Source organism: Cnephaeus nilssonii (assembly GCF_951640355.1).
Source record: "Cnephaeus nilssonii genome assembly, chromosome: 14".
In the NCBI taxonomy this organism is placed as follows: domain Eukaryota; kingdom Metazoa; phylum Chordata; class Mammalia; order Chiroptera; family Vespertilionidae; genus Cnephaeus; species Cnephaeus nilssonii.
Genome location: NC_137085.1, coordinates 5,154,631 through 5,164,558, shown reverse-complemented (window position 1 = coordinate 5,164,558; position 9,928 = coordinate 5,154,631). Strand labels below are relative to the sequence as shown.

At 58.2% G+C, this 9,928-nt stretch overlaps 2 protein-coding genes across 3 annotated transcripts; one reads left to right on the top strand and one right to left on the bottom strand.

Moving 5' to 3' along the window:
* Positions 1-196: 196 nt before the first annotated feature.
* Positions 197-3,072, top strand: ENDOG (endonuclease G; the record flags this gene model as incomplete). The annotated part of the gene is made up of 3 exons (XM_079790867.1): positions 197-718; positions 1,656-1,765; positions 2,790-3,072. The coding sequence occupies exons 1-3, from the start codon at positions 203-205 to the stop codon at positions 3,070-3,072; spliced, it is 909 nt and encodes a 302-aa protein (XP_079646993.1). The 5' UTR covers positions 197-202.
* A 44-nt stretch (positions 3,073-3,116) lies between these two features.
* On the bottom strand, positions 3,117-9,042 carry SPOUT1 (SPOUT domain containing methyltransferase 1; the record flags this gene model as incomplete). 2 transcript variants are annotated; one of them, XM_079790857.1, is made up of 12 exons in its annotated part: positions 8,505-9,042; positions 7,819-7,864; positions 7,394-7,519; positions 7,145-7,304; positions 6,849-6,938; positions 6,689-6,738; positions 6,352-6,482; positions 5,021-5,093; positions 4,820-4,918; positions 4,219-4,321; positions 3,898-4,045; positions 3,117-3,290 (listed from the first exon to the last, which is right to left on the bottom strand). In XM_079790857.1, exons 1-12 carry the CDS (start codon positions 8,538-8,540, stop codon positions 3,117-3,119), a joined length of 1,236 nt encoding a protein of 411 aa, XP_079646983.1. In that variant the 5' UTR covers positions 8,541-9,042. The 2 variants fall into 2 exon arrangements, with proteins under 2 accessions (XP_079646983.1, XP_079646984.1); XM_079790858.1 differs by lacking the exon at positions 8,505-9,042 and having other exon boundaries at positions 7,724-7,828.
* Positions 9,043-9,928: the final 886 nt, after the last annotated feature.

Genomic DNA, 9,928 nt, shown 5'->3' with positions numbered 1-9,928 from the left:
GTCCTAAGCCCTTCCGAGCCTTAGAGAGTGGAAGGGAAGGACCTGGCGCCACTCAAGCCCCCACCCGGCCCCATCCCCGCGGTGGGCCCCACAGGCCGGCGCGGCCCCTTTAAGAGTCTCGCTGGCCCGAACGCCTCGAGGTCGCGGCGTTCCCCGGCGCCTCGGGCCGCCCTCCATTAGCACTGCGGACGCGCTCCCGGCCATGCGGGCGCTGCGGGCTGCCCTGACCCTGGCGCTGGGCGCCGGCCTGGGCGCGGCGGCCGAGGGCTGGTGGCGGCGGCGGGCAGATGCGCGGCCGGCGCCGGGGCTGCTGGGCCGGCTGCCAGTGCTGCCCGTGGCGGCGGCGGCCGAGCTGCCCGTCGTGCCCGCCGGACCCGGGGCCCTGGCGGGCAGCGGCCCCGGCGAGCTGGCCAAGTACGGGCTGCCCGGGCTGGCGCAGCTCAAGAGCCGCGAGTCGTACGTGCTGTGCTACGACCCGCGCACCCGCTGCGCGCTCTGGGTGGTGGAGCAGCTGCGGCCCGAGCGGCTCCGCGGCGACGGCGACCGCCGCTCGTGCGACTTCCGCGAGGACGAGTCGGTGCACGCGTACCACCGCGCCACCAACGCCGACTACCGCGGCAGCGGCTTCGACCGCGGCCACCTGGCCGCCGCCGCCAACCACCGCTGGAGCCAGAAAGCCATGGACGACACCTTCTACCTGAGCAACATCGCGCCCCAGGTAGCGCCCGCGCCCCGACCTGCCGGCGGAAGGCCAGGCCAGCCCTGGGCGCTCGGAGCCTCGGTTACTGTGCAGCCGGGGAAGCCGAGTGCGCGAGCTCGGTCCGGGCTCACCAAGCCGAAGGGACCGGGCCCTGGGCGCCCAGCACCCGCTCTGTAGTCCGACCCTGAGGCCCGGCTTCGTTTCCTCGTCTGTAAAATGGGGATATTACTGTCATTTCCCTGCGTTTTGCAGCAGCGTTGAGGACGAGGGCTGTAGACCTGGTGCACACTTCCTGGCCCACGGCAAGCATTCAATAAGTATTAGTTATGATGAGGGAACTGAGGCTCAGAGAGGCCAAGTGACTGCCCAGTGTCACATCAGAAGGAACCCATGCAATCTGTAGGACCTGAGCTTTCAGCCATTGTCATACTCCGCCTGCCTCCCGGGATAAAAGGAGATACCTGCTGGCAGTCAGCTCTTGGTAGCCAGCAGTCACTGTGTGCCCCGAGCAAGCCCCCCTCCCTCAGCGGTCTGGCACCGACTGGGTGAAGACCAATGTGGGGGTCCGACCTCTGCTCTCCCAGTGGCATAGTCCCCTGCGCATTTGACTAGACGTTGTACTGAGGACCGGAGCGCTCAAGTGATGGAATTGGAGCAGGTCGAGACGGCCCCAGCTGGGTTCTGCATGTGGTTCAAAGTGGGAAAAGGAGATTGGGAGAGCTGGCCTTCCCATGAGCCCCTGGGGAGCACCCTCCTGAGCTCTGTCCAGGCCCCATCATGGCCAAGTGGCCTAAAGCAGTGACTTTCATTCCTTGAACCAGTTTTCTCTACAAGCTTGGCTCCACCCTGCAGGAGTCTTGGGCTTGGAGGCAGTGCCTACTCCTCAGGGTTCAGGGTGGCGCCTCTGACAGAGGAAAGGTCCCAGCCAGTCTCTGAGCCCCCTCTCCCCTACCAGGTGCCCCACCTCAACCAGAATGCCTGGAACAACTTGGAGAAGTACAGCCGGAGCTTGACCCGCACCTACCAAAATGTCTATGTCTGCACAGGGCCGCTCTTCCTGCCCAAGTAAGGCTAGAACTGGGGGATTGGGTGGGGATGGGGGTACCAGGGCCTCCCTCACCCCTTCCAGGCACATCCTAGGCTCTGGGTCAACACTGCCAGGTCACTAGTCATCTGGCTTATTAGTGAGCCTCTCCATTACCTGCCTGGCTCCTGAATTCACTTATACAGTCAGAGACCTTGTCTCCTCTGCCCATGGGCGCCAGGCCCTGCATCTGCCCTTGTTCCTTTTACATCACCTCTTGTCCCCCCCCCCCCCCCCCCAACCTTGTGTCTTGTGTTCTGCCCCAAACTCCTTGTACCGGGCTCCCGCCCTCAGTCTCTCCTCTGTTCGGAGCAACCCTTCTGTTCCCCAAGATTTCCCTCTTGTCCCTCTGCGGGCCTACCTCCCAGGGAGAAGGGCCTGAGCACCCCCTGGGCATGCTCAGTGACTTTCCTGGCCCTCTGAAGACTGGGTGACTGATGCCATAGGTTGGGATGGGATCCAGGCCCTATCAGGTGGATGTCACCATAGGGCTCAGCATGGGCTGGCCGGGGCACTGATAAACTTGAATGAGCAAGTGCCTCCTGAGGCCTGTTTTAGTGTAGCAGACTCTGCTGAGGGTTAGCGTGGAAGTCACCCCACAGGGCCGTGTTCTGGGGTACCTGCTGTATACCCCGCCCTGTGCTGTTGCTGGGAATCCAGCTGTCACTGCCTGGCCCACTCGGTGTTCACCCTGCACAGGACAGGCAGCCATCGAGTGTCTGCATGGATGAATGCGGATGTGTAGGAGGCTGGATTCTTTCAGTAGCGTTTATTGTCACCACTCTGCCTGAGCCGGCGGACAACAGGGTAAGAGTGAGTCTGCCTTGCAGGACGCTCCCCGTCTGTTAGGGAAGCCAAGGAGAGCACAGAAGCTTCACGAGGGGTTGTTCCAACAGCTTGACACAACTTGGGGGTCAAGTCAAGGAATGCTTCCTGGCAGCAGCTTGGGTCTAACCAGACTCCCTGGGAGCCTGAAAGGCCATGTGTGCCTGGGTTTGCTTGCAGGACAGAGGCTGATGGGAAATCCTACGTGAAGTACCAGGTAATCGGCAAGAACCACGTGGCAGTGCCCACCCACTTCTTCAAGGTGCTGATCCTGGAGGCAGCAGGTGGGCAAATCGAACTTCGCTCCTATGTGATGCCCAATGCGCCTGTGGATGAGGCAATCCCGCTGGAGCGCTTCCTGGTGCCCATCGAGAGCATTGAGCGGGCCTCGGGGCTGCTCTTTGTGCCAAACATCCTGGCAAGGGCCGGCAGCCTCAAGGCCATCACTGCAGGTAGCAAGTGAGGGCAGCAGCCCAGCCAGACTGAGGGGGTGTGGGCTGGGTCGCATTAAAGATGGCTATTTTTGGAGAACGTCTTGGCTGTGTTTGTCGCAGGTGACACCTCAAGAACCTCTGGCTTCGCCACTGCTGCTTCCCTCTCTAGCGCCTGACAGACCTTCCGCTGTGCGCCGGCCTCGGTGAGGCCCGGCTGCAGGGCAGCCAGGGAGATGAGGATGGCTTCCTGGAAGAGAAGGCGGCAGTGGGCTGGGGCCCTGCTCCCATTTTGTCTTTGTGCCTGACTGCCCAGGACCCAGGCCCTTGGGGTCGGCTGCCTCCAGCAGGGCCCCGAGGTTAAGGTCAGGCCCCGTGTCGTCCTGCCAGTCTGCCACTGGAGCAGCCCCAGCGGAGTCTGCAGGTATGGCGTCCTGTGCCGAGTTTCGAAGTGGGCCACAGGTCCTGTGGGTGCCCAGGACTAAGCTTTCAGGAGGGCCCTGTCCACTGCGGTCACACTCAAGGGCGTGGAACACTGAGCATACAGTGAAGGAAACGGAGGCCCAGAGCAGGGGTGGGTGGGGTCTCCTGGGTCACCCAGCTTGGGAGCAGCTGGACAGGCACCAGCACCCAGGAGTCTAAACTCCCAGCTCACTCATATCCAGTCCCTGCTACCAGTCTGCCGCGGTGAGAGGCCGAGGGGGAGGAGGCCGTCTCCAGAGAAGCCGGCTCAGGGCAGCCTTGGGCGGGGTATGCGATAGGGAGAGTTGCAACCACCTTGGACCCCAAGGCCCTGGCCGGCGGCTGAACCTTCAGAACAGCCTGGGGCTGGAAGCGGGGGAGGCGGGCAGGCTCACCTCCGTGCGGATGGTGCGGCTGCCCTGGCTGGGGCAGGTGTTCACGTACAGGTCGAAGAGGACACTGGGCTCAGTCACCTCCAGGTTGGGGTCAGCATTCACTCCAGCTTCTAGGCCCTGGAGGCCCCCGAACACCACAAGAGCGTGCCTGGCACCCACAGTAGCGGGAATCACTGACTGCTCGTCAGGGCCACATTGAAAGCAGCCCCACAGCTCTCAGCCCCTGTACACAGCAGGGGCCCAGTCTGTAGTTTTGCCCCCACCAGACTGGTCCTCTGCTCCATTCCTCCTCTCCTAGCCCCTGCCCCAAGCTGAACCCACCTGAAGCTGGGAAGCTGGGCCGAGGCCACATCCGAGCCTCGCTCTGACGTCCCGATGGTTAGGTCATACCCGTCCTGGAAGGGGGCCTCGGCAAACACAGCACCTGGGGGTGAGGCCAGCTCAGTAGGGGTCCTGCTTTCCACAAGCCACAGCTGCCTGGCTGTGTGTGTGCACGGGGTGGGGTGTGGAGAAGGGGACCCAGGTAAGGGAGTCATCCAGGCCCTCCCGTTCCTGGGAGGTCAGGGACTGATCAGGGACAGGCCATGCCTGTGCTAGCCTGCAGAAGCAAAGCAGAGGGTGGCTAGGAAGGAGGACTTTGAGAACACGTACCGCACCTCTGACTTCTCTGGTCCTTTTGCCCCCATTCCCAACCCCATAGAGACATTATTAATCGACCATGATACTTTCCCTCTGAAGTCTTTAACAGCATCCAGGCAAAGCACTCAGGGAGACCAAGGCCCAAAGCAGGAAAGGCAGCTGCCCAAGGACACAGAGCAAGCTGGCAGGACAAAAACTCTGGTCTGACTTTTGGGTCAAGCAAGACTCTGTGGCCTGCCACGCAGAGAGGAAGGAGATTCATAAAAGGGAGCTCTGTCCTTACTCAGGCAGGAGGCCAGCCGGACCGTGTAGCCCCAGTAGAGACCAGCTTTGGTGCGAGGGTCCTGAGACGACACGACTTTTCCACGGTAGGTCTTGCTTTCTGGAGAGGAAGCGGAGAGGCTGTGAAGACGGGGTGAGGGACAAGGAGGAGGACGGAGGAGGGTCTGAGCCCTCAGGCTGGCCAGGGAGGAAGCTTCGATACCTGGGAGCTGCTGCTGGCTCAGGCGCACGGTCACGCGAAGCCCAGGTTCCAAGTTCTTGTCAATCTTCACCTCCTAGGGAGAAGCCAGACATGGGTGTGGTTTCCCACAGGACCAGCAAGGGTCACACTCGCCCAGATGTGGGAGAATCTGGCTGGCAAGGGACCTAAAGGGTCCACATCAACCTTGGCCCTCACACCTGAGCCAGGCTTGCTTATAAAACACCATTCCTGCAAAATGACTATCACAAGACACTGGTCAAAAATGAATGCTCTGGGCCCAGCTGGTGTGGCTCAGTGATTGAGCATTGACCTACGAACCAAGAGGTCACCAATCAGATTCCTGGTAGGGCACATGCCAGGGTTGTGGGTTTGATCCCCAGAGAGTGCATGCAGGATGCAGCCAATTGATGTTTCTCTCTCATTAATGTTTCTATCTCTCTCTTCCCTCTCCCTTCCTCTGTCTAAAAAAAATCAACAAAAGCATTTTATTTTTTTTTCAAATGAATGCTCTGGCTGGCAGAGTAGAAAGTAAGTATTTTGTGAGCAGATGAAATCTCAGCTTCCTCATTTTGGTGGTACAGCCACTTACTAGCCATAGGAGTTGGAGTGGGTCACTTAACCCCTGAGCCTGTTTCCTCACCCACCAAACAGAAGGCATTCCACAAACAACGGCTACTGTTACGCTGCACAGGGCCTGGCATGAAGTAAACGCTCACAAGGGCACTGTGACGAATAACAGATGTTTGTTTTGTGCCAATTTTGAATTCTGGATAGGGTGCTTTCTCTTTTGAAGGTTCTTATGCTTTTCTCCATTCATCTGTGTAGCCAATTGCCAATTATTTCTGTTCTTTTTTTTTTTTTTAAATAAATCTTTATTGTTGAAAGTATTATGTATGTCCCCTTTTCCCCTCCATTGAACCAGCTGGTCTGTTCGAGGGGAGGGCACCCGACACATCAACACATTGACATGTCTGTGCCTCCGACCCTACGAGACTTGAGAGTCAATAGGTGACAAAGGAATTGTTCCAATCCCCAGCGTGGCCTAGAGCAGCCCCTGAGGGACTTTGAACTTGTTTTTGTAGGCTTTTGTTTTGTTTTTAAAAGCACAAGGACCATTTTCTGTTGATTTGCTTTTAAAAAACAAACAAACAAATTAACTCCTGGCTTTATTGAGCCCCGATTTAAGCACTTCTCTGGTCCAAACCAGCATCAGTGGGGAACTGGTGGGCAGAGATGCCTGGGTCCGGGGCTCCCCACCCACACACCCCACCTGCCCTCCATCGCCAGGGTCTATCTGGGAAGTGTGGGTTCATCCACACTCCAATTCCTACCTTCTTCATGCCACAGTTCACAAAGGAGCCCTGGCCTGGCCGGGTGGGGCGGTCCACCACGACGCCCTCTCGGAACTCAGATTCCTCATCCTGACGCATGTGGTGAGGGCTGTCCAAGGGGTTCAGGAGTCCTGTGGGTGGGAAGGGGTCAGGGGGGTGCAAAAGCACATGGGGGTATGGCAGGGAACCCTGGTCCAAGGTCCCGCTCTGTCACAGACTGCCTCTTGCCACCAGACAGGCCTGCTCTGCCTGGGCCTGTTTTCCCAGCTGTCTAGCAATTTCTCAGGATCTGGGAATGATCCATGGGAAATGGGGGTCAGACCCTCCCAGGCCTTACCTGCAAACTGTAGATCCTGGTGCTTGGGAAAGAATGCCTTTCTTAGGTACCTAGTAAAGGACACAGATCTCAGGAAGTTCCCAGGGAGGCCAGCTCTGCCTGACCTATACCTTGACCCTCCCTCCCTCATGCTCAGGAGGTCTGCCCTTCACCCCCTTACTGTGGACACTCCAGGTACTGCAGAATCCGGGCCAGCTGTACACATGCCTGCCCCTTCTTGCCGACTCCCTTGAATTCCCCTTCCACAGTCCTGGAGAGAAAAAGATAGGGCTCTGTGTTCCTTTCAAGAGCTCGTCCACCCAACCCGACCTCTGCAGCACCCTGCTTCGCAGCTCCACCCACCAGGATTACAATGGGGGCATTTCAGGCACGGTTCTCCCCTCAGGCAAGCCCCAGCCAATTCTAGCAGCCCCCCCCCCCCTCCCTGAGCTTGGTACCCTGCGGAACGCCCCTCACTTGGCTTCTTGGCCCTCTTCATCGAACACCACAATCTCATCCACACAGAAGATGGCACAGGCTCTGGCAATCTGGCCAGCCAGGTAGGTGCGAAGCTCGGGTGACTGAGCATTGTCAAGAATGGAACCGGGCAAGGCCACGCTCAGGGTGTAGGGCCTCCCTGTGGGCAAGGGAGGGGCGTGCATGGTCCGTCTAAGGTCCCTTCCAGATGTGACATTCTCTGCCCTGCCCAGGACCCAGGCCGCTCACCCTGGTCCTCCCTCTGGGCAGCTGCCTCTTCCTCCTGCTGGCGCTTTGCCTGTTCCTCCTGCACCCGCTGCCGCTCCAGTTTTTTCATCAGCTTAAGATCCTTCCACTTCTTTTTCTCCTCTTTCTCTGGATAAGAAGACATCCCAATAGGTGGAGAGAAGAGGGATTTTGGAGGGAGGAGAGGATGACCTTTCAGTGCGGTTGGGGTTCCCACTCAGGTCAGGCCAGCCTAGGTGCTCCAGTGAACTGGGTGAGCAGCCAGAGGAGCCTCCCGGGGCGTCTGACCTTTTCCTCCCATCTTGGGTGCTGTGGGACCCACAGGGGACAAACCTGGTGGCTTTTCCCAAAGTTTGGATGTGCACTACTGGAATGGCCTGAGGAAGGGTCAGCACAGACACTCACCCTCACCCCCAGCCCTCACTTACTCTGCTGCTTCCATTTTCGCCACTCAACCCTTTGGCCATGTTCACCCTGGAAGAATGGGAAGAAGTACAGGAGTGAGGCTAAAGGGTCACTTTGGGAGGGGGTCCCACTTGTTGTACCCCAGGGCCTGGGACCAGGCCTGGCACAGAGTAAGCACTTAATAAATTGCTGAACCAGGACCGAGTAGCTCAAATGGTGAGAGCCTTGTCGGGATACTCCAAGGTTGCAGGTTCCATCAGGTATACATACAAGAGTCAGCCAATGCATGCATCCATCCATCTCTCAAATCCATCAATAACATTTTTTAAAAAATTGTTGAATGAGTTTCCACTGGAGAGAAGCGGAAACTGAGGTTCAGGGGAACAGGTCCTGGGAGTCAGAAGAGAGGCCACAGAAGGGCTCGGGATGGCACGCAGGGTGCCACCTCCTGAATCCGGCCCGGCCTGAGTAGCCTCTAGGGGCCTCGGCAATGGGTGGCCTGACGCCGTCCCGGCTGTGGCTCAGACCCCGGCTCCCACCTCCCGCACGCGCTCGGCCACCAGCACGCGATACCTCGGGGCTTCCGGCCTCAGATCAGCGACAAGGAGGGAGCGGGAGGCACAGCCCGGCCCGCCACGGGGCCCCACGCGGCTCGTGCTCACGCCCCCAGCCCCTGTCCTGCCCCGGAGCCCTACCTCTCGCCACCTACCGGGCCGCAGGGCCGCTTCCTCCCGCGCTCCGCCATGGCCGACGCGCACCTTCGCCCACGTCCTGCCAATCAGACTCCCCTCCTCCGAGCCGCCCAATGAGAGAGGCGATGGCGCGCGGGGGCGTGGCCTGGGCCTGAAGCCGCGGGGGAGCGTGGGCGGGGCTGTTCTCGCGGCTGGAGCGCCTGCGCGGTGGTTGGCGCGGCTCGAGGCGGGTCAGTGTCCGGGACCTTCGAGCGGAGCGCGACGCTCAAATCTCAGCCTGGCTTTACACATGGGGACCCTGAGGCCCAAAACTGGAGTGTGATTCAGAGCTGGAAATGACCTTGCAGATCATTTAATCCAATTCTTAAAAGGTTCGTTCATTTCCTCTCTCTTTTAATTGAGACGTTTTGTATGTATGTATGTATTTGTTAATCCTCACCTGAGGCTATTTTCCCATTGATTTTTAGAGACAGCGGAAGGGAGGGGGAGAGATAGAGAAAAATATCCATGTACCAGAATCGAACCTGGGACCTTTCAGTGGATAGACATGCGCTCTATCCACTGAGCCAAACCAGCTAGGGCTAGACTTTATTTATTTTCAAAATATTTTTATTGGTTTCAGAGAGGAAGGGAGAGAAAGAGAGAGAAACATCAATGATGAGGGAGAATCATTGATTGGCTGCCTCCTGCACGCCCCACACTGGGGATTGAGCCCACAACCCCGGCATGTGCCCTGACTGGGAATCAAACCATGAGCCATGCCGGTCGGGCAAGAAGCCTGAACTCTGTATCTTCTTAAGATGGATTTGAGGAACTGCGAGGGCCCCCATCTTCCCAATTGGCACCTTCGGTCAATAAGCCTTCCCTCCCTCCAGACTCTGATGCTTGGAGTGTTTGCGTTTTGGAGCATTGGGCACAAGGACTTGGACGGGTAGCACCGACAGTAAGGTCTTGGGGGCTGGGTACAAAGCTTCCATGCCTCTCTGGATGCGCCCACCTCCCAGCACATTGATGTGTTCACCAACCCAGAGGCTCCTTATGACTCCTGGATTCCGGGTTTTCATATGGGACTTTATACAGATGCATGATCAGTTAAATCATTGGCCATGTGACTGGACTCAATGTCCAGTTCTTTCTTTGGTGCTGGAAGTTCTGACCTCTAATCACATGGTCAGGTGGACTTGTTATGAATAACAGAAGACACTCCTATCACTCGGGAAGTTCTAAGGGTTTTAGCTTCGTGCCCGGAACCAGTGACGAAGACCCAATATATCTTACTATACTCTATGTGCCCATCAGCTCCCCCAGTTAACTATATGAGCAAAACCCCTGGGCTTGCTCTGCAAATCCAACTTCCAGATAAGTCTCTGGCACCCCCTTCCAGAGGAATCCAGGGGCTGTCATTGTTTCCCACTCGGGTGCCCGCCCCCAGGGTCTAATC